We start from the raw sequence: 24406 nt of genomic DNA on the forward strand, positions 1-24406 counted from the left end.
AAGGCCTTAATTTTTTTTGAAAACTTTGAATCTAAGCATCCCAATAATTTCCTCAAGGTCTAAGGAGTGTTCTTCAATCATTGGTAAGGATCCAATCACCCTCTAATTCATATTTATAGTTTGAATTTAAAATTTTTATATTTCAAATTATATAAGTTTGTATGCTCTTGTTGTTTATGCTATTTTATGGTTAAATATTGATCCTTTGATCATTTAGAAACTATCTGGATATGATAGAACCAATCAATCAATCTTAATAACAAAAACCCAAATTTGAATTTCTAAAATTAAAAAAAAAATGGTTTTCTATTTTATGAGCTAATTCTGTTGAATCATAATTCAGAAAGCATCCCAACATGATTGTAAGAATGTTGATCAATTGTTTGGATCAAATTTTATTCATCCTGATCATGTTTGATTAAAATTAAAATTTTCAAAATAAATGATTTTTTTAGTTATTGATTTGGTCAAAACGAACAGGTAGTGTTTATGTTTTGATACCAATCAAGTATATGAGATAGAAGAAAACTATTGGATAGTTTCTTTTCCTCAAAACAGCCTAAAAATCAAAATCCAATTTTTGATCACAAATTGTTTTAAACGATTTGATCATCCTCTAGGTTGATTGATACCTTTAGATGATGATCAACATGTTCATGGGTGTTTTGTGAAACTATCCAAACCCTAAGATAAAAAATCCAATCTAAAAAAATGAATTAAAAAAATAAACTTAGGTGTTCTTGAGGACCGATGTTTGTTAGCCTAGGACTAAGAGATCCGACCGAGGATCCTCGGTTCGGACCGAAACCTAAGATCGATAAATTCGAACCTAGGACCGATACTTTGACCGAGAATTTCAATAGGACTGAGAGGTCCGACCGATTTTCAATAGAATTTGAGCTAGGACCGAGAAATTTGACCGCAGATTTTCGTCTAGGACCGAGAGGTCCGACCTAGGACCGAGAATTCCAGAACCTAAGACCAAAAGGTCTAAACCTATGACCGAGGATTCCAGAACCTAGGACCGAAAAATCACGTTCCAAGACTGAGAATTCCTAAACTCAGGACCGAGGGACTTAGGCTAGAGCTAATCGAGGACCGTGAGGTTTATACACGTTGACCGAGAAATTTAGCCCCGGGCTAACCTAAGACCGATGGATTTATACACCCAAATCGATAATCTCAGTTAAGGACTGAGAGTCCTTAGCACCTACACCAAGGTTCTTTGGTCCCCGACCCATAAAATCGGACCCATGTCTTATGACTATGGTCCTAAGGCCTGTTTGGTTCCATTTTTCAAAATCCAAAATTAGTTTTGTAATTTTGGGACCCCAAACCATTTTCTAAAAATTCCAAAAAAATAGAAAATGATTTCAAAATATTTTTGGGATATTTCTACAAAAATATTTTAACTAAGGTTTGCTTGGCGTTTATTTTTAAACCTTAATATCCTTAAAATGACTGATGTTCTTCGGGTATAATTCTCTCTTGTTATCATCAACAAAAAGTACCATCATTTTAAATATTGTTGTTTCAATATTTTAAATAGTGCTAAAACTTAGAATAATGATTAGGATCAGAATAATTGGTTAAAACTCAAACCCTATACAACCGATTTTCAAAAGTTAACTTTATAAGTAGAGACCATTTTTTAAAACAGGTACGGAGGATAAAGCGCGAAAACATTTTCCCGAGTATCATCAAACTACGAACTAAAAGAAAACTCCGGTCAATACGTTTGTATATGTATGTCAACTTCTATTGATTTTCAAAAATCAATAGGCGATTATGTTTCAAAATAAATAATCTTTTAAATTAATTATGTTTAATTAAATTAAACTAAAGAATTTCTAAATAAATCAAATTGTGATTTGATTACCTTAAATCTACGAATTATTTAAAATTGAACCCCGAAATTAATTATATTTTTAATTAATTTCAAAAACGGTTAGGAATCAATTGTTTTATTTTAAAATAAAATTCTTGACACGGGAATTGAGGTTAAAATTATCGAACATCGAGCTTTTCACGAAACCAAACACAAAAAATTTTTCCAGGGTTGTAACGTGGATTTTATTTCTATTGTTTATTTGTTTTCTATAAATTCATTTTCATGTACCATTTTATAAAATGATGTTCTAAATAAATAAAAAAATAGTGTGTGCAAATAAGCTAACTATGACATCTTGATAACAATAACTAGAAAAAATATATATATATAAAATAAGGTGTGGCTTTAAATGAGTTATGACTGCTATATTTTAGCAAGTGTATATAAAAGTTTCTTGACAATATAAAGAAAATACATTATATAAACAATGGTGTATTTAAAAGATTCTCAAAAGTATTAAAATATATGTATAGTGGAGAGAAGAGTGTTATGAGATGTCATCCTCAAAACCTTAACAAAAAAACATAAAGTTGAATGTTAATTTCAATGATTCGGACATATATGCAAGTGGTCCCATTTATTTTTGGCACAAATTCATTTGTTTTTGTTTTGTGTATTTACTTTGTAAGAAATATCTCATCTATGGGATGTATGCATATATGTCAAACTGCTTAATTTATAAATTGACCAAAATGACAAGAAAATAGATTTTGTGTGTGTAGGTGTTGAATTTTGATTCTGACCAAACAAATATTTGTCTTTTCTCTTGTTTTCATTTTGGCCACAATAAGTTTTTATTTTAATGAATTAATACTACTCACATAATCATAGTCTCACTTTAATTATTGTTTTTTATTTTTGTAAGAATTAAATTAAAAAAAATTATAATACTAAATTTACATCAATTATTCAAAACATTACAAATAACTCTTCCAATACTTTTAAAGGTGAATACAACAAAGATTTATAATTTTAGAAATTCATTTGCAGGCCAAAGTTGAAAGTGTTACTTTTTTAAAATTTTAAAGAAATCCAGTTATTCTTTTTTTAATGGAGCAGTTCGATTTTGACCCCTTAGTTGGACCAAGAATAGTTTATCTAATCAAATAATATATATTTGAATATTTTATTAATATATATTTTTCTAAGGTTGCAACTATTTTATTACACTTAAATTTAAAATTTGACTAGAAAAAGGACAAAGAAATTATATATAAATTATGATAATATTTTATAATGACATAATAAAATAAAATTTTGTAAGCAATCATAGTTGACATTAATAGTCAAAAGAAGACATAATTGTTGAAATAATATACGAAGATAGCACAAAAAGTTATAATAGTTTAGATTGATCGATTCAAATTCTTGTTTGTTCATAATTTTTATGTACCCAATTTAACGATTAGATAAAAAAAAACGAACAATTTAATCGACCAACCGATATATACATATTTTGATGTCTTTTTTTAATAAAGAAAATGTATATATTTTTAAGGGTTCAAATATTGACATATATATATTTATTATTTTTTATATTGATATTTTTTATTTAATTATTATTTTTTAAATAAAATAAATTTTTATATTTTAATAATTTAAAAGTAAACTTACATAATTTATTAGATGTTCATCAATTTTTTATTTTTTTTAGTTTATTTTATTATATATATATGGTTAAATTAACGAAACTGATTTTATAAGCGATCAAATCGAATTAACTTTAGGATAAACGGAAGGATAATTTTTTTGCTGACACTAACCATTAAAATGAATTTTTCGGTATAAAAAATAGACCGATTAAACCATTTACTCATAATTTGAACCTACAAACAATAAAAATTCCATCCTCTCACATTCAAACTATTTGTATTTTATCTAAAATTTGATTTTGAACTATTGGATAATTTATCAAGCCTTAACTATTTTAACTTAACAATCCAAATGAATAATACTAAATATAACCAACTTCTTGTTAACAAAATCATATATGTATACTTAATCATATATAATTCTATATACTACATTGTTCAACTAAAAAAAAGGATGATGAATAAATAATATTGTAAAATTAGAATGATGTTTCCAAATTGACAAATAGCTCTCAAAGTTTGATTTTTATTACATACATTTTGATTGATTTTTTTTCTTTAATTTTATGCGATTAATTAATAAAAAAATATATCAGTAGGTGTGTTTGATGAATTGTTATTGGAATTTGAAATGAAATTGGATTTGACATTTGTAATGACATTTAATTCTAATTCTAATTTTATTATTTTAATTAATTACACTTCATTTATTTTTAAAATAATATAATAAAAATAATTTAAATATATATTATTTATATATTTTTAAAAGGCGTGTATATTAAAAATAATAAAAATTGTTTAAACACAATAACAAAACATGTCATGAAAATTAAAATTAAAAAATAAAAATATATTATTTAATATGTTATCGAATTCGTAAGTTTTCGAAAAAACGATTAACTCCCCAATGAACAATACTAACTTTCCAGAACAAATCTAAAAAACATCATAATAATACATTATGAATGATACACACCAGACGACTACGATAATTGCGAGTTCGACGATTTATCTCAAACTAGATATCGTCGATTATAATAGTTCAAGTGCTCAAAAATTTTTGTTTAGAGGTTCATTCTCATTAAAAATATATATCACGTTAACTTACTAAAAATAACAAAATATATATGGTTTCGTCATCTTAAATTCCTAAATTAAAAAAAATACCGATTTAACATGTTATTCGTATTATAATAATAATAATAAAATAATAAGATATTTTTATTTAAAAAACATATAAAAATAAATATCTTAAATTACAATTTTGAACTAAAATATTTGAAATTGACAATTATAAAATTATATTGGTCTAAATTTCGTTTGAATTTAATTCCAATTCTAATACAAATCTAACCATCTCAATTACACTCTCAAATCCATTCCATAATTATCAAACATATCCCAAAATCTGATTTTTTTTTTTTTTTTTAAATGTTCATAATAGCCTTAATTTACCATTGAGACCAGTATTGAAATAAGTGAAAATGTTTATTTCTTTAACCTAAAAAAAATGTGGATACTATATATAAATGAATTAACTTTGATTTGTCTAATTAATTAATTACTGCACAATAATCTCATTAACTAGTAGTAAGTACGAATATTAATTAGATGTACACAAATATCAATGATACTGTACCAATTAATATTAATTAATTAATAAATAATATTGATTAATGTTTTGACTTGTAGTGAGTGTCTCCTTCGAGGTTCAAGCCTCGGTCAACAGTAATATTGAAAGTTTAGGACTTGTTTGTTTGAAATTCTTTTGTGAAAAAAAATCACTTCTTTCAAATTGTATTTTTATTAAATAATGTTATTTTTCCCCTAAATAAACAACCTCTATCTATGCCTCTGTTTTTCTTCATAAAAGAACCTCTAAAACCAACATTTATTTTGCATTATTAATTAGCCTCTAGTAAAATTAAGAGTTGTCATAGGTTCTCAATTATCATATAGTTATGAACTAAGCAAGTTGCATTAAGTAAATAAATAATTAAGTAACTTTGGAGTAAAATAATAGTAACCCAAGTTAAATATATTTATGATTTAATTCACAATAAAGAAAGAAGATACCAGTTTCATCTAGAAATCAAGTTTAGATTGAGTTTGAATGTTCATAGGTAAAATAATTTAGTTTTTAATTAGAAAACTAACACACTACTCTATATATAGTCATTTAGTCTACTAGTTTAATCTATGTTTTCAGTAAAAAAAAAATGAACTCAAGATATTTAATTTTGTAGACAAGATTTTTTTGACAATTGAACAAATCTAAATTGGGTTCATATGTCAAATAAATTTGATATAATTAATAACCTTAATATTATTTTATTTTAAGTGAAAAGAAAATAAATGAAAATAGTCAAATAAAGACAATATTGCTCAAGAACATTTTTATTTGGATTTTAAGTTGATATTCCGTAAAACTGAAAATTAAAATTGAATAGTAAATTTTATATACTTAATGACTTAAATATGAAGAGATAAAGTTAAATTAACAAACAAAAAACATCTTAAATTTATATAATTCAATATTTCATTTGATTTAATAATATTTAAAATTAATATCTAAACAAATACATCTAAACTATTATACATTTATATATTACTTATATTAATTAATAAAATTAATATATTGAAGTATATAAATATTATATTTTTTTAACTAGTATATTAAATTATAATATATATATATATATATATATAAATAAGAGATAATAAAAAATATATATATAATTTAGAAGAAGAAAGAAATTTATTTACTCATAACAAGAAAAAATTAAAAATTAACACAACTTTATATTTATATATAACATTAAATATGAGAAATAATAATATATTTATATAACTTATTTTTTATTTTATAATTAGTGTATATACGATATTATTTATTTTTTGATAATATTAAAAAATAATCTCGTAAAAAATAATTAAATAAATTATAATAAAGAAAATAAAAAGTTTGTTGTATTTACCATACAAAAATATCAAATCCCTAAATTTCAAATAACAAATTATGAATTATAATTAAACTAATAAAACATTTTTGTTTAAGATGTTGTAAATATTGCTCAAAATAGTGTGAACTTTGAAGACTTTTTCAAGTATTTTGTTGGAGACTTTTTAACTATTAAAATAAAAATAAAGAAAGTAAATAAAAAATCCAAGATTAAATTTTATTGTCACATAAACAATGTTAACTTATATAATTCAAGCAATAAATCACATATCAAATAAATTTTGATAATGAGTTGGTCACATTCTATTTTATAAAACTACAATTTTAAAGATTTAGAGTATTAATTAAATATATTATATTTAAAAAATTGAAATTTGTTCCCCTTGATATTAATGGAACTTGTAAAACTCTAAATACAACTACTTCAATAATAAAAATTATATACTAATGTTTGAAATACACAAAAGGTATTATTATTAAAGAGTAGAGATTCACTTTATTTTGTAATTTCTTAGTCACATAATTTATTATTACTTCTTTACTAAGATATATAAGAAGCTTTAATTAGAAGTATTCATCTTTAATCTTTAGACAATTATCAGCTTTTTTGTACCAGATTAATACCTTAGACTTTTATACCCCGCCAGCTTTTCATGAATCCCACGCTAAGTAGTTTTATTTTGAATGTCATTAATATTAAAAGAAAAATATATTCAAATTATTTATTTTTATTATATTTAAAAAAAAAAAATTGTATATGCATATATTTTTTTTAGTATGTATCATGATTAATTAAATCTCACTTATGTAAACGGTAGTTAAGTGATAAAAAAACAGTTTAAGAGATAAGAGTGACGTCACGAGTTTGATTTCATCTGAAAACGTTTAAAGATCAAGAGTGACTTCACAAGTTCGATTTTATCTAAAATATGTTTAAATGAAAATGAATATCATGCATATGGTGTGTCATGTTAATTTTTTTATTAAAAAAAAATAAAAAAACAAAAAAAAAAGTAAAAAAAAAGTATATATCTTGATTAATTAATATAATTTTAGAATAAAAAATCTTAATTTAAGGAGGAAATAAATAAATAAAATAAGTAAATTGTAGTAAAATTGGCGTCGGATATGTAGGGTATGCATTAAATGAGGGATGCAGAAAAGCTAGAGAGAGAAACAAAGGAACTAAGTTTATTGAAGGATTTTCCATAGAAGAAGAAGGCTTTGCCGGCTTCAATTCGCTTTGATTTCTGATCTTTCTTCTTCCTTCCGATCTGGGTATGGAGTTTTAGGGTTTTCGTTTCTTACAGTTTGGATGCTGTTCTTGAAATTACAGTCGTTGGGTTTGCTGTAATTCTCAAAATATGTTAGAAATCTTGAGTATTGTTGTTGGGTTTCTGAGCTTGGGATGATTTAGGTTTCCTGTTCTTCAGCTGATTCTTGAATTTTTAAGATTAGGCATTTGGGTTCTTTTCTTTCCCTCCTACTTACAGTGTTCTGAGTTTTGAAAACCCGCTTTTGGATTGATTCCATTTGCTTTTTTAGAAATAGATTTGAACAAAAAGGAAAGGAAGAGAAATTGCTTTTTCAGGTTTGGTATTTAGATGGACTGAAACAAATCCAGCCGCCTTGTTCTGCCTTACCTTTCCTTTCCTTCCCTTCCATTCTCTTCTTTGTCAAGCTTGAGATTTGAGATGCATCTTTCACTATGGAAGCCTATAGCCCACTACGCCGCTCTAATTTTGGATAAAAAGAACAGAAGGAGAAATGGGTCATCATCAACAGAACAACAAAGCAAGAAAAACCCATCTTTCCTACGGAAATTGCAAGAGCATAAGCTAAGGGAAGCTCTTGAAGAAGCATCTGAAGATGGGTCACTATTCAAATCTCAAGTCATGGATTCCGAGGCGGCGGCCGCCAACGAAGACGATGAAGCGCTCGTGAGATCGCGATCGCTCGCCAGGCTTAACGCTCAGAAAGAGTTTCTGAAAGCTACTTCTCTAGCAGCCGAACGAATTTTCGAATCCGACGACTCAATTCCCGACTATCTTGATGCATTCTCGAAGTTTCTGATTATGTACCCAAAGTATCAGTCTTTGGAGAAGATTGATCAGCTGAGATTAGATGAGTATTGTCATTTAAAAGGACCAGATTATAAGGTATGTCTTGATTATTGTGGGTTTGGTTTGTTTTCATTTCTGCAAACAGTTCATTATTGGGAATCTTCAACGTTTAGTTTGTCTGAAATAACTGCAAATTTGGGTAACCATGCTTTATATGGAGGTGCTGAAACGGGAACTATTGAACATGACATAAGAACTAGGATTATGGATTATCTTAACATCCCTGAGAATGAATATGGTCTTGTTTTCACGGTCAGCCGTGGATCTGCGTTTAAATTGCTGGCGGATTCGTATCCCTTTCATACGAACAAGAAATTGTTAACCATGTTTGATCATGAGAGTCAATCTGTGAATTGGATGGCTCAATCTGCTAGGGAGAAAGGTGCTAAAGTTTATAGTTCTTGGTTTAAATGGCCCACTCTTAAACTATGTTCGACTGATTTGAGAAAACAGATTTCTAATAAGAAGAAGAGGAAAAAGAAGGATTCTGCTGTGGGTCTTTTCGTGTTTCCTGTTCAATCTAGGGTAACTGGTGCGAAATACTCTTATCAATGGATGGCTTTAGCACAGCAGAACAATTGGCACGTTTTGCTTGATGCTGGCTCGTTGGGGCCGAAAGATATGGATTCGTTAGGACTCTCTTTGTTTCGTCCCGATTTCATTATCACTTCGTTTTACAAAGTTTTTGGGTACGATCCAGCTGGATTTGGATGCCTTCTGATCAAGAAATCGGTGATGTCTAGCCTTCAGAATCAATCGGGTCAGACAGGTGCGGGAATTGTAAAAATCACTCCTTTGTTTCCTCTTTACCTCGGCGATTCCATGGACGGTTTGCCTGGTTTTTCTGGAATCGAAGACGATGAAGTGATCGATGAAGATGACGATCCCATGGCTGAAACTCGTCCTGGCTCGCATTTACCAGCCTTCTCGGGTGCGTACACGTCTGCTCAGGTGAGAGACGTGTTCGATACAGAGATCGAGAATGAAAACAGCTCCGACAGGGACGGAGGAGCCAGCACGATATTTGAGGAAACAGAGAGTTTTTCTGTGGGAGAGGTTATGAAGAGCCCGGTTTTCAGTGAAGACGAGTCGTCGGATAACTCGTTATGGATTGATTTAGGTCAAAGTCCTTTGAGTTCAGATAATAACAAGGTGAAGGCCTCTCCTCCGCCTCCGTTTTGGTTTTCCGGCAAGAAGAAGCAAGATTCGTCGAAAGAGGTTGATTCGTTCGACGCTGCTGTTCGCTCGGTTTCGCACGACGTACCGAAGAGCAAATTGTTGTCTCGTTCGGGATCAAACGGGGCCAGAACAGATAAGATCGGTTCAACGAGCGAAATTATATGCCAAGACGGAAAAGATAGCGCGATTAGAAGAGAAACGGAGGGCGATTTCAGGCTATTGGGAAGGAGGAAGTGTAATGCATATTCCGGGAGAAGGGTTTCGTTTAGCACGGAAGATCAGAATCAGAATCCATCGAATATACTCGAGCCCGATGATTACGAAGATGAGGATGATGAAGTGGAGTCGTCGGGTAGAAGGGAATCCGAGATCATATGCAGACATCTTGACCATGTAAACATGTTGGGTCTAAACAAGACGACATTACGTCTCCGATTTCTAATCAACTGGCTCGTGACATCGTTACTTCAGTTAAGAATACCCGGTTCTGACGATAAAACTGCCCTTGTTCACATATATGGTCCGAAGATAAAGTACGAGAGGGGTGCAGCCTTAGCTTTTAATGTGAGGGACCTGAACAACAGGGGTCTGATCAATCCCGAGACAGTTCAGAAGCTAGCCGATACTCACGGAATTGCTCTTGGAATTGGTATTCTTAGCCGGATAAAGATTTTGGACGGAGTGAAGCTTGAAGAGACGACGTTATGCAGACCGATGGAAACTAAACCGAATGGTGGGAAGAGGGGCGGTTTCGTTAGAGTTGAGGTAGTTACCGCTTCGCTTGGCTTTCTGACTGATTTTCAAGACGTTTATAAGTTTTGGGCGTTTGTTGCCAAGTTTCTTAACCCCGAGTTTATTAAAGATGGAGGACTCACAGAAGAGATTTGCGGTTGATGGTTGGTCGTTCATAGAAAGAGCGCGATGGCTCGCCTTCTTGGCATGAAGGATTTTTTGTGTTATGAAAAAAGAGGTTTTGGGGAAGAATTCTTCATGGCTTTGAAGAGCTTACTATTATTGTAGCAGGTGCATGTATTTGTTCATTCTTCATGATTCTAAATTATATGTATTTTAACTTTTTTTGGTTTATATTTTACCTACAACTAAGGTTTATTAGTTAGTAGTATTTATTCAATGGGACATTTATACTAGCAGCCTGCCTGATTTGTGAAACTTTTCTGTCTGTTGTGTCTATATATATATAAAAATTATTTTAATTAAATACAAATAGTTTCTAAATTGACACTTTCAAGTTTCAACTACCAAAAAAGGAAGAAAATTGAGTCCCCATTGAGTGTTCCATCACCAAAAGTCAGATCAATATTGCTTTAGATGAGGTGATCATCAATCAAACTATAATAAAGATTGATAATAATGCATCTTATCATTATAATAACACCAAAAAGAATCAAAAGGTAATATATAATTCATTATTCAAATATACATACACAAAATCATCTTCTAAGGATCCATCATCATCTTGATCAGAAAAGCAGTCTCCATTGCAGCCTCCTTACACTGCATATACCTATTTTCTTCGACTATGTCTACAGTTAAGTTCAAAAGCACTGGGCGATTCGGATCATAAATAGTGCGTTCGCGTATTCGTGCTACCCATTTAGCTGCTTCCCATACCCCAAATCTAACCAACATCTAACCCGGTTAATACAAATTATCTAGAAAAAATTATATAAGAAAAGATTATCTGAGTGTTTTACCTTGTGGTGAATGAAGAGCTAACCATAACAGCTGGATAGAGCACATCTTCCTGAACATTATCGTATGGGGAATACTTTCGTATCGCCTGAAAGTCATCAACGTTTCCAGGATTTCCAAACTCTTCATAGTCAGCAGGATTGAGTGGTAAGATTGGATGCAGTAGAGTGGTGCTTGGATCTAAAAAGGGAACCTATAAAATTGGATAATTTTTACACATTTTCTGCTAATGAATCAATCTAACCAGAAAAAAAAGAGTAACTGTATTTACTATTTACCTTCAAAATAACAGCCCGAAATAAGCTTGGGAGAGAATTTACGGCGGCAGCAACCACAAGTCCTCCGGCACTATATCCCCAGCCAGCAAGATTATTTTCTTGTACGAGTTTTTCGTCAATTAAAAACTTGGCACATGCAATGTAATCGTTAATGGAATTGTTCTTTTTGGTACGTCTCCCATCTTCATGCCAACTTTTACCGCCACCACCTCCACCTCTACAAACCGATCACATAGCAGCTATAAATTTGATCGAAGGGTTGTTTGTCGTTGAGATAACAAACAAAACGAGTTTCATGGATTGAAAGCAGAAACTAATAGAAAATATGTTCATTTTGGAGATATTTTAACTCTCATTTCTAAAATGTTGAAATCTTTCCCTTCATATTCCTCTGCTAGAGTAGTGAGGATGGAGCTCACGAGGTTTGTAACATGGGCATCAAATATCGTCCAATTCCTTTCGATTCAAATTGTTCACCAAATGATGAGGGGATGGCTAACTAGTATCTCCCAATTTGTTCTTCAATAGACATAATATGAAGAAAGAAAAAAAGAAAAAAAGACATACCTGACATCAGCATAACCGAGAACCCATCCACGATCGAGAAGGCTTTTTAATTCACTCCGCCACCTTTTATCAAGTAACTCACCATAGGCTCCATGCACGTGAAGTAACCCTGGATTTTGAGCCTCTTTTCTCTTTGCCCGAGAATATACAATGGTCAAAGGAACCGTAGTTCCGTCAGACGAAGAGACATCATAATATTCACAAGCGTAAAACTCGGAGAGGTCATTCCACGAGTGACTATCATCTTCAGGCTCCGAAGAAATAGTAATCGATGATATCACATCGCTCTTAGCTAAAGAAGGGTTCCCATACAAAGCTTTCGTTCTTTCGCGAAGCATGTTTTGCTGCTGAATAATTTTACAATTCCCATTTGACAAATCATAATCAACTACAGCATCTGGCATCTGCAAAACAACCCAGTTGCCAAAAATGAATTAGAAAAAGAATTAAAAAAGAAAATCAGTCTTAGCATAACACGACAGGTGAAACTTACCAAGGGTGATGATACTGTAAATCGCATTATTGAAGAATAATAATCATAGTTTGTTCCAGGTGAGATCTGAGAAACATGTTCAGGAAGTGGCAAGAAATCCGGTTTAAGTTCTTTAAGACGAATTGATCCCTGCCAGAGTAAGACAATGTTTCTGATAACACAACTTATTATTACTTAATCTAAATAATTAAGTTAATTTGTTAACAACTATCTAAAATCACTTAATAATTTAGATTCAACTTAACGCAGAAAATTTGGCTTAATGCGATAATCAATGAATTAGTTAACTAGGTAATTTAGTAGGAGTTTAAGAAAAAAGTTTAACCATGTAAATAAATCAAACTACATTCATTTAAGGGAAAAATTGTCTTTAAATATTTATCAAATCAAAGTACTTAAAATCAGTTATTTTCATTTGGTTTATCCAGTATTCAACACTTAATTCTCAGACAATATCCATTACCTTCTCCTTAGGCAGAGGAAGAGGAACGGAACAAAGTCTGAACTTTCGATCTTCCCTAACAATAAGTACCATGTGCGTGTCACAGAAATCAACATCATCAATAATCAAATCACCATCATCAACAAAAACATTCTGCAGAGATAAAGAATAATAATAGAACAACATATCATCAAAACCTAGAATACAGTTTAGGCAACCACCGTAACTTAATGTCAGATGCTTACTTTCCATTCTGTTAATGATTCTTGAACAGCTTTACTAAGAAGGTAATGATTATCAACCGGATGACCATCTTTGGCAGCATCGGTGAAAAGGTAAAGATAGCCTTGATGGTGCTCCACTATGCAATTAGCAGGCGCCACACATTCCCATACTAATGTCAATCCAGACAACGGATTTGCTGCATTAATCAAGAATACCTAGACTTCGAATACAAAAATAAGTTAAGACAAAAGAAAATTGGTCAATTTTCTTTGTTTACAATAACTGTACCTGGGATGACATAGGAGAAGAAATGTTCACTGTCACATATTTGAAATCTTTTGTGTGTCTTACACCAATGTGAACATTGTCAGATGTTTCTTCAAGGAGAAGTTCATCTTTGCAGTTCGATCCAATCATGCTACAATATAGCCTAATAAGAATCAGAAAATGTGAGATTTTGTAGTAACAGAAACAGAAGTAAGATTCTTGGAGGATATTTTATGTAAGACACACCTACAAGGCCTTTTGTTTTGATCGGTGACAACATATAGCAAAGCTTCCCCATTTTTTGCCCATGCCAGACTTGAAACGCGTTCGGCATTAGGCTTGTTACAAATGGAGCCGAAATTCAAATCTCTTACACATAGCTTGAAGAAATCGTTATCCTTGTCGTACAAAGTATAGGCTAGAAGCCTATGGTCTGGAGAAATTTCGGATAATTCTTCATAGGCATAACCTAATAAACAAACCAACATACATTTAAACCAAAGATGGTGGAAATCCATTGGCAACAAAAATAAAATAATATCAACCTCCAAATCTTTCAGCTTCTAGATTGTAATCAACCAGTTTTTGCTCAATTTTCTTCCCTGTGGTGAAATCAAACCCAGCTGAAGGAGATTTCTGAGAAATGAATTCTTCATTCAAGCTAGCCAATCTTCTACACAAGACTGGGTATTGTTTCCCCTCCTCAACTCTTCTGTAATACAACCTGTAGCGATCATTATTCACCTCCAGATGGTAAAAAAGCATTCAGATTTCTTAACAATCACTTAAAATACAACCATACAAATGATCTAGGAGTCAGATAGGTAAGGAGAATACATACCATGAACCCCATTTGAGAGGAGGAGTGGAGAGGTCAGAGGCAATTCGAGATGCCATTTCTGTCTGAAGCTTTGACTGGAGCTTTTCAGTATCCGACATGACAGCTTCAGTATACTTCTCCTCTTGTTCCATGTAAACGTCCATGTGCCGCATCGCTACCTTGTCGTTGAGGCTTGACATCCAACTGTAAGGATCCTCCCAAGTTTCCTCATTGTGCGTGAAATTCGTGGGTTTCTTCGGCGGTTTGGGCGGTTTCGGTGGAGCCGGTGGCTGTTGAGGCATCTGAGGCTTGTAGTGAGCCGCTCGAACGAAATAGAGAGAAGTTGAAGGCGAACGGTAACGACGGAAAAGATAACGGATAGTCGCCGGAAGTTGCATTTTGTTACCGCCGGTGGTGATGGCGAACAGACAGGGTTTTAGTGATGGTTATCAAATCAAAGGGTTTAACAGTCCGGTTTTAGACGGACTCATATGAGATAAAGCCCGTATCAGCTCAGAAAACCCAGTAAGTTCTATCATTTTTAAAGCCCATAACAATATGTATCATTTTATAGAGGTTGGTAAGAGTATAGATGAGAATGGTCCTCGTATACTCGATATTTGTAAGTTCTCATATCGAGTTTGAGTATTTTAAATCGGAAACGAGGAGCGAGGAGTGAAAAATTACCCGATTAAGTTCAGGGTCATGGATTATGAGTGTGCGAAACTCAAACCAAATACCAAAAATATCGGTATTCATATTTGTTCAAATTTAAATTGTCTTTTCAAATTTTACCGACAATCATTGTACAAATTTATAATAAATATATTATTTATTTTACTCATATTCAAGCTCCCTCTCACTTGTACTCATACTTCAAGGAATATCATTTTTTTTATTTTTCTTCTCTTATTATTCTTGTTATTCACTTTCTTTAATAACAAAATATTTATCTAATGACTAATTTATTATTTTTTTTTTATCTTCAAATTCAATATTACTTTAATTTTCTTTAATCTTCTCTTGAGTTTTTTTTTTTATTTCAAATATCTAATAATAACTAAATTATTATATTTTTCAACATTATAACATAATTATGTAAATAATTAATATTTATATTTGTGTTTTTAATATTTAGTATATTAAGAAAATAATAAATGTAAATTTATATTTTAATTATGTAACGGGTACTGTCGAAGATCGGATATCCGATGAATCGGGATGAAAATACAAATAGAGATATCAATCAGGTTCGGGTCAGTAATAAATGAAAATCAAGTTCGGAGATAAAAATGTACCCTTACTTAAGAGAAAAAAAACTAACTAATATGTATGAAATTACTTAAAAATAAATTATTTATTATAAATTCCAGTTAAATAAATATTAAAATATTTAATTTCTTAAAATTGAAATAAAAATATATAAATTAAAGTAAATTAAAATAATTGATCAATAATAAATAACTAATTAAAATAATTTAAAATCATATATTATAAGTGGAAAACATATAATTGTTGTGTATCAAATATCATTCCATAAATTATTAAATAATATTAAATTATTTAAATAAGTGATAAGTTGTTTTAAATTATAAATATAAATTCATTTAATGTTTTGTAAAATTTCAAAATATAAATTTATTTATTTGTAAAATTCACCTATTGAGCAAGTATGTTAACTTCGCTTATTCTCGCCCATTGCTTTTGAGCGAGTCCGAGCGTATCAAAAACTTTTCAGAGCGTATCAAAGGTTTCTCGGTCGGATCTTTTAGTCCTAGGCTTAACAAGCATCAATCCTCAAGAACATCAAAGTGTAGGTTTTTAAATACGATTTTTAGCTTGGATTCTTTTATCTAAGGGTCTTGGTAATTTCTTAAAACTCTCAGGAACATGTTGATCATCATTTCAAAAACCAATCAACCTGGATGATAATCAAATCGTTCAAAACAGTTTGTGACCATTATTTATGTTTTTAATTTTAAAATTGTTTTAAGGGGAAATGAGTTACCCAATAGTTTCATTATATCTCATATACTTTATTGGTACAAAAACAAGAACCCTAGCCGTTCATTTTGACCTAATCAGAAACTCAAAATTTCAATTATTTTAAAAATTTTGATTTTGACCAAACATTATCGGGATGGATCAAACATGATCCAAATAGTTGTTGAACATCATTACAATCATGTTGGGATGCTTTATGGGTTGTGATTCAAGATAATTAACCCAAAAAATAGAAAATACAATTTTTTTGGATTTTAAAATTTAAATTTGGGTTTATAACCTATCTAGAAAGTTCATAAATGATCTTAGGATCAATATTCAACAATAAAACACCAAAAACAACAATACAAGCTTATGTAATTTGAAATATAAAAATTTCAAATTCAAACTATAAATATGAATTAGAGAGTGATTGAAACCTTACCCAAGGACGGGAGAACTCTCATTGATCCTTAGGAAAAAAATTAGGATGCTCAGATCCAAGTTTTAATACTTCAAATAGAAAATTCAAAAAATCTGAAAGCTTCAAGCTTTAATGGCGGATTTTTTATTTTCTTCGATTTGAAAGGGATGAGTTCATTCATTTGTTGAATTATTTCCAATATTTGGGTACATATATTATTTAATAATTGTATATTAGTTGTTATCATAATAAAGATTAAAGCCCAATTAAAGTGATCTATTAAAATATAAAGATTATGAGGCTTATTTATACATCTATAATAAATGTGGGGATATATTTGTGTAGAAGCAAAAATACCATTTATTATTTCGTTGATGGGCCGAATAATAAATGGGTATATTAGGGCTAAGTCCCCAACCCATATAGATAGCCTACCGATTTGTTTCTCTCATCTAACAATAAGGTTTCTCTTCATCTCTCAAGAACACTAAAGAAGGCTATCGATATAGGGTTGAAGGACTTAAACCCCACCCACATCAAACATTCCGATCCAGGTCCAGATCCAGAACAAGAAGATCCACATTCTGATCCAGGTTCAGATCCAGAACAAGAAGATTCAAGATCAAGAGAAGATCCAAGATCAAGAGAAGATCAAAAAGAATAGAATAACGAAGAACGACTTAATGATCCGTTCTTCATTCCAGATTCAGGTATTTCCGCAACTTATGTTTATCTCAATTTATCGACATAGAGTATTAAAATTATAAAACTAAAGAATAAAGATTTAGATTAAAGATTCCAACATCATTGGCTTCGGAATGACTTAGGGGATTTTACAACATCCTTGAGTCAGTGTTGGATGACTCAAGTGGGCTAAATCAACTAAAAGCCATTAATGTCGTTTTGGTTGTTCTTGATCCCACTTGAAGATATAGGCAGTGATTGTGCCTATACTTGTAGGGCAAATTATCACCGAAGTAGGGTGATCATTTCACCTTTGAATCAGTCGTTTTAGTTGACTATGGGAGGAGTTCCATTTTTTAAAAAATCAAAAGTGGGTTGTTCTTATACATTCCAGTGTCGCAACGAAAAAGATGGTGGCGCATGAAATGACGTCGTTTCATGTGCTTTAACGCGTATTGTTAGTGTTTCGTCGGCGTCTTGGCTAACGGGCGTTAGTCGATCATCTACTTCTCAGGCACGCGCGTCTTCAGTTGTAGAGGGGTATGCGGCCTGCTCTTAGGCATTAGATGAGAATCTGATGCTCATTCAACGTACGCGGTTTTGGTTGTAGCCATCTCAAGGGATTTCGGCTACACCCAATTACAAATTTTATTTTTTATTTAAATTTTAAAGATTTGTTTGAAATTGATTTTTCTTTCATCATTTTGATTTTATTTTTGATTTTTTAAAATATACAAAATATTAAAATAAATATGATAAATATTGTACTAATTTTTTTTTCATATTTTAGGATTAAATAAATAATTTTGGAAGATGAAATGTGTACCTATTTCATCCTAAATTATTTATTTTAATACCTGGTCTTTTCTAAAATTATTTTAGATAAACGAGTACAATATCTATCCCTAAATAATTTTATTTTTATTATTTTGACTATTTTCCTTAATTAATTAGGTTTTAATTATCACAATAATTAGCCTAATTAATTATTTTAATGAGGTTTGATTACGAAGTTAATTAATTTGATTTTATTTATTTTAAAATAAATCAAAATAATTATTTCAAACTTGTAGATTTTCAGTACTTACAAAGTGTTAACATATTAGCTTGTTATATGTTTAAAAAATATGATTATTTAAAATATATAAATTATTTTATATATTTTATAATTTAAATAATAATATTTAAGGAAAAAAAAAAAGTATAAAACAACTCAAACAAATGGTTTTATTCCAAATTTAAACTCTTCATATTTATTACTAAGCTTACAAAAAAAAATAACTAACTATCTAAACTAATGAATAAGAAAGTTGAGGGGAAAATTTAAAAATTCTTTCATTTCTTAAATAAATGAGACATTGCTCTAACTTTTTAAAATATTTTTCTTTTTCTTATCATTATTATTAATTTTGACCGTTAAAATATTATATATTTATAAGACTGACATTTAACTTAGATTCCAAAACAAAACAAAGCGTCGGCAGTCGGCACAACAGTACAAATACGATGGACTGGATAAATGAAAATCACAGAAATAGTTGCACGCCATGTCTAGAAGAGTAATAAAAGAGAGCATACTTTATAATTAATTAATATTATTTTTTATTTATTTTTGTGAGTAGTATTTTCTCCGGCAAGGCCTTCGACGTGTCTCATCAGCCAGAATCTCTCTATCTCCACCGCCTTCCTCCCCGGAATCCGCCCAGCTATCAACGCCCATCTATTATTATTATTATATATGCATGTTAAATTAAAATCCAAATTAATTAATTAATTAATTAGCATATATATATATATATATATTTAAATATGCAATTACATGAAACTTCTTATATTAATTAATTAACTAATTACTAATTACCTTTCCCCAACAAGTCTATGCATTCGGTAAACCATGTCCTCTTCTTGTTCACTCATGTCTAGAAACTGCCAAGCAATGCTGCTAACTTCTTCTACATACATGTGCTTGTTTGTGTGTGAGAAAGAATAATATATAAAAGTTTGTTCGGATATGGATTATTTTAATAATTTTAGAGAAAGAAAATAATAATAATGGTGGAGAAATTAATGATTATGTTTGAAAAAAAAAAAAAACTTAAAAGGTATTAATATATATAAATAAAATAAAAAATCATAATTTAAACTAATTTTTTTAATTAATGAATTGAGTGATATGATAAATAAGAAAGGAATGAAATCATATGTGATTTTGGTTGAGTTATTAAAATAACTTAAACCAAACAAGATCTTATTAGAATTGTATAATTTTTTTTTTGTTTGCTTTTTTTTATATAAAAAAAATGGATTTATATGAAAAAGTTATAAATTATTTGAATTTTTAAATTTAATTATTAGACCTAATTAGGTATTAAGTTATTTAAATTACTATTATTGTTTTGTATTTTATCATTATATATCAATACCTTTTAATATATTTTATCAAAAAATTATAAACTTCTCAAAATCATCATCAATATTAATTATTTCTAAATAACTTAATTATTTGACTAACTTGAATTCAAACAAAGCCTAAGATCTCTTTTTATATTTAAGATTAAGAGAGTTTATTGTTAAAATAATAACAATCTAATAAAAGACATTTTTGTGTAAACTAACAAAATCCTACCAAGAATAAATTCTTATTTGATACATAAATATTTAGTAAAACCCTTTGATTAGATCAATGGCGGATCTACATTATTAGGTCTAAGTTCACCCAATAAGAACAAAAAAAAATTAAGGTGCAATTACTCACTAATTCTTTATTAATTTATCTAATTCACTACCGATTAAATATTTATTTAGTTTTCTTGTATATTTCTTAGCCCGTTCTAACTTCAAATCTTAGATCCGATTAGGATAATTAATGAGTAGTTATAGACTGACCTTCGGAGTAGCAATGATTTGAGGTTTTGGCCTTCTTCCATCGCCGGCTACCCATTAATGTCGACGGCTCACGGCGGCGACGTTCAAGTATATACAATTCTTGATCCTTGTTCGATGATTATATATTTGTTCATATATATATATACTATAGAGAGAGAAGAGATAGTAATTAATTGAATCTGACAATTCCTTTACACATAATACTAAAGAAAATAGAGTCATGTCGAAGTCTCAGTGAATTATTAATGATACGGATAAGATGTTGAATTCATCTTGGTTTTATTATTAAAAAACATGAATCCCTGGATTTGAACTAGTAATAATATAAAAAATTGAGAAAAAATATTACAGTAAAAATAATTATGGGTTGGTAACCTACAATAAATTGAGAAAAAATATTACGGTAAAAATGTTTATGGTCGGGTCAACCTATAATCCGATTCAAATATTTATTTACTCTCACATATATATTCAAATTAACCACAGCTCTTGACCCAACAATATGGACACTTTAAAAATTAAGCATCATATTATATATATATATATATATATATATATATATATATATATATATATATATATATATATTGTCCATATGTTTACAAATTTAGGGTTTGCTCCACATGGGTAATTAAAAAAAAATAAAATAAATAAATAAATAAATAAAATGAATGATTAGTTATAATTTTGAATAAGTAATAATATATTATATATATATATATATATTTATAAAAAGTTAAAACTGCATTGTTATATATATAAAGTAAAATAAAAAGAAATAATTTAAAATAATTATATTTTAATTAATAAATTAAATAATATAATAAATAAAAAGAAAGCTGATTTGTTTTAGTTATTAAAATAACCCAAATCCCGGTCTATATTTTTAAAATTTTATTTGGTTAAAAATTTATTATTTTCAAAAAATAATTTAAAAAAACTCAATAATATGTGTTTTTTTACACAAAGAATATTTAATCAAATTCTTAATTAATAAAAGTATGAATTTTAGAATTATTTAAATTAAATTATTACAAAAATAATAAAAATAAATGATCTTTTATATTTTGATTAATAAATAAATTTGATCTGAATTTGTTTTTTAAAACCCATTACCCTAGACATTTACTTTATTTTTGTATTGTCGTGTCTCCATATCTTGGACCTTGGTGGGGCTAATTTGATTCTAACTTATTCTTAATTTATTTGTTCTAGTTTATATATATATATATATATATATTTATATATATATATATATATATATATATATATATATATTGTATTTAGTTTATTTGAAATATTAAAATTTTGTGTTTTTAATACTTTTAATTGTTCAAAATTAATTTATTATTCTTATTTATTTTAAATTGTTCAACTTATTATTAAATTTAAATTAAAAAAATGATAACTTCACCGGAAAACAAATTCAACCTAATATGATGTAATTCTTTCTAAATATCTAAATAATTATAATAAAATACCATCATTTTGAAAATAAATTTTACATCACATCTCATGGAAATCTTTATAATTTTATAAATTCTCAATTTTTTTTTGTGAAACATTTCTCAAATTTTACTTCAATTTTTAGAATGAGTCTAATTATTATGGTGAATTTTATTTATAATTTTATGTGCATATATATGTGGTGAAAATTATTACCATAAGAATGAAATCGGAATAATAACAACCGTAATGAAATGCAGAATAATAGCGTAAACTAAAAAATGACAAAATAACGACACAAAAATCTTACCCAGGTTCGGACCAACAATTTCATGCGTCATACTTTCAAAAAATCGATTCAATAGAGTTATAATATAGATTGCAAACTCTAACTTTCTTTGTTTCTTATAGGTTTTAGTCTTACACACATTTTTCGTTTACAATGTATATATATAAGCTTTTAGAATTAATAATTAGGAGTAAAGATTATGTGATATATTAACATCTTCATCATGACATTTCTATAATAATACGATTTGATTGACATCTTCACCATTATGTGATTTTATGTATTCTTAAATCCAACAAATAATTGCACAATGTCAACTAGTAAAAATAAAAATAAAAAATAAAAAATATAAATAAAAATATATTATATTATATAAAATAAAATAAAATAATTTATAATTTCTTTTTGATAACCATGTTTTTCATCCATTCATTTTCTTTGTTTTTTGTGTGCTACATCGTTTAGTTGGACTAATAATCATGTTCACTTAAAGAGTTCTCATCCTATAAGTAATTTCTTCTTCAAATCTAATTTTACAAGTTTCTAATTTGATTATTATTAACCTTATTGAATTAAATGTGTGTATATAAATATATCTAACCTTCTTTGTTTTTGAAGACTTATAAGGATTGTTAAGAAATAATACACGGATCCAAAGTGGACTCGCCTTGTATTTGTTTGCATTTTTTACTTGGTAATTAAGTTATTTAATCTCTTTACTTTGTTTTATTAATTTAAAAACTTATGATTTTCCAGTAGCAATGGGTTGAATCAAATACCTAAAAACTTTTACAAAGCTGATGTGTAATGGAGTGACGTGGTGACTAAGCATAATGACTAAACATAAATATTTATCTCTCTCCTATTCATTAATAATTTCTCTCATTAATAATTTATCACTGGTTAGAAAATTAAAAAATGTGAAGTAAAAGGTGAGAAGAGAGAAAAAATAGATAAATTTTGTTATTTTTTTGACTAATCAAATTACGGCACGTCATTCCCTCCCACATTTCCTCCCTCAAATTTCCTCTCCCAATCATTTCTCTAATTTATCTCTTTTTTTATTTTATTAATAATTTATTTATATTATTATTTTGTAAATATATATTTATTTATTTTATTATTTAACTTATTTATTTTTAAAAAATTAGAATAATAATAGGGACAATAATAAAATTAAAAAATTAAAAAATATATTTTTAAATATATATTATATTTAATAAATATATATTTAAGAAAATAATAAAATAAATATGAAAAAATTTAATTCTTTAAATTAATTATTTCTCTCCTCTATATATATATATATATTTATGTTAATAATTTATTTATTTATTTTTTAAAATGAGTTATAATAGGAAAATAATAATTTGTAAAGATCTAGCTTAAATCATACATAAATATTAATATTCAATGTAAATAAAAAAAATACTTTAGGATAAGAGTTAACCAATATGATAATATAAAAAGAGATAATAGGTAACATTTTGAGTTACTTGATTCAATTTATAATATATTTTATAATAAAATAAGATATGAAAAAAAAAATTAAAGAGAGAAAGGGAGAAATAATTAATTTTAAAAAAATAAAAATAATTATATTTAACTTTTTATTCTCTTAAATATATATTTATCAAATATAATATATATTTTGTTATTATTTTTATTTGATTTATTATTCTCCTTATTAGTATTTGAAATAAATTATTAATATAAATTGAAGAGATAAAAAAATAAATTATTAATGAAGATAAAAGAAAGAATTTATTAATGAATAGGAAAGAGATAAATAAAGTTTGACTTAGTCATCATGTCTAGTCACCCTCCCACATCACTTTGCTACTACAAAACTTCCGATCCCCTATCATTACTCTTTAATTTTTTATATAATTTATTTATATTAATTTTTTTTTATTTTTTATTTTTTTATTCATAATTATTTTTTTATATTATTAATTTATAATAATAAACATTGGTAAAAAAAATTTTAAAAAATAACCAAATAATTTTATTAGGGTTTAATTTGTAAAGTTAATAAATATATATGCATTATATATTATTAAAAAAATTAAAAAATTTAGTATAAAGAAAATATCATGAGAATATTATTTTGAGTTTGATAAATATATATACACTATATAT

At 28.2% G+C, this 24406-nt stretch overlaps 3 protein-coding genes across 6 annotated transcripts; 1 reads left to right on the plus strand and 2 right to left on the minus strand.

Annotated features, from left to right (window-relative positions):
* Positions 1-7589: 7589 nt before the first annotated feature.
* LOC124914307 lies at positions 7590-10895 on the plus strand. Its single transcript, XM_047454822.1, has one exon. It carries the CDS (start codon positions 8140-8142, stop codon positions 10639-10641), a length of 2502 nt encoding a protein of 833 aa, XP_047310778.1. The 5' UTR covers positions 7590-8139; the 3' UTR covers positions 10642-10895.
* Positions 10896-11109: 214 nt separating this feature from the next.
* On the minus strand, positions 11110-14998 carry LOC124915639 (dipeptidyl aminopeptidase BI). 2 transcript variants are annotated; one of them, XM_047456394.1, is made up of 11 exons: positions 14574-14998; positions 14278-14456; positions 13979-14201; positions 13754-13895; positions 13486-13680; positions 13262-13393; positions 12799-12927; positions 12306-12709; positions 11739-11955; positions 11463-11653; positions 11110-11386 (listed from the first exon to the last, which is right to left on the minus strand). In XM_047456394.1, exons 1-11 carry the CDS (start codon positions 14948-14950, stop codon positions 11206-11208), a joined length of 2370 nt encoding a protein of 789 aa, XP_047312350.1. In that variant the 5' UTR covers positions 14951-14998; the 3' UTR covers positions 11110-11205. The 2 variants fall into 2 exon arrangements, with proteins under 2 accessions (XP_047312350.1, XP_047312351.1); XM_047456395.1 differs by having other exon boundaries at positions 14278-14476; positions 14574-14718.
* Positions 14999-19036: 4038 nt separating this feature from the next.
* Positions 19037-20719, minus strand: LOC124916606 (MYB-like transcription factor ETC3). Of its 3 annotated transcripts, none has more exons than XM_047457341.1 (3): positions 20530-20719; positions 19505-19595; positions 19037-19349 (listed from the first exon to the last, which is right to left on the minus strand). In XM_047457341.1, exons 1-3 carry the CDS (start codon positions 20582-20584, stop codon positions 19250-19252), a joined length of 246 nt encoding a protein of 81 aa, XP_047313297.1. In that variant the 5' UTR covers positions 20585-20719; the 3' UTR covers positions 19037-19249. The 3 variants fall into 3 exon arrangements, 2 of the variants coding, with proteins under 2 accessions (XP_047313297.1, XP_047313296.1); XR_007096894.1 differs by having other exon boundaries at positions 19040-19363; positions 19505-19592; XM_047457340.1 differs by having other exon boundaries at positions 19042-19363.
* Between the last annotated feature and the right edge of the window lie 3687 nt (positions 20720-24406).

Source organism: Impatiens glandulifera, chromosome 9 (assembly GCF_907164915.1).
Source record: "Impatiens glandulifera chromosome 9, dImpGla2.1, whole genome shotgun sequence".
NCBI classification, from domain to species: Eukaryota; Viridiplantae; Streptophyta; class Magnoliopsida; order Ericales; family Balsaminaceae; genus Impatiens; species Impatiens glandulifera.

Bases quoted from the DNA above. Each gene is read 5' to 3' on its own strand.
- LOC124915639 (XM_047456394.1), bottom strand. From the start codon at position 14,950: ATGCAACTTCCGGCGACTATCCGTTATCTTTTCCGTCGTTACCGTTCG. The intron at 14,457-14,573 runs GTATGTATTCTC...TGATCGCTACAG, and splicing joins CCTCTCAAATGGGGTTCATG to GTTGTATTACAGAAGAGTTG. The intron at 14,202-14,277 runs GTTGATATTATT...TTTGTTTATTAG, and splicing joins AGAAGCTGAAAGATTTGGAG to GTTATGCCTATGAAGAATTA.
- LOC124916606 (XM_047457340.1), bottom strand. From the start codon at position 20,584: ATGGGTAGCCGGCGATGGAAGAAGGCCAAAACCTCAAATCATTGCTAC. The intron at 19,596-20,529 runs GTCAGTCTATAA...ACATGTATGTAG, and splicing joins AAATCATTGCTACTCCGAAG to AAGAAGTTAGCAGCATTGCT. The intron at 19,364-19,504 runs GTAATTAGTAAT...TAATAATAATAG, and splicing joins CATAGACTTGTTGGGGAAAG to ATGGGCGTTGATAGCTGGGC.
- LOC124914307 (XM_047454822.1), top strand. From the start codon at position 8,140: ATGCATCTTTCACTATGGAAGCCTATAGCCCACTACGCCGCTCTAATT.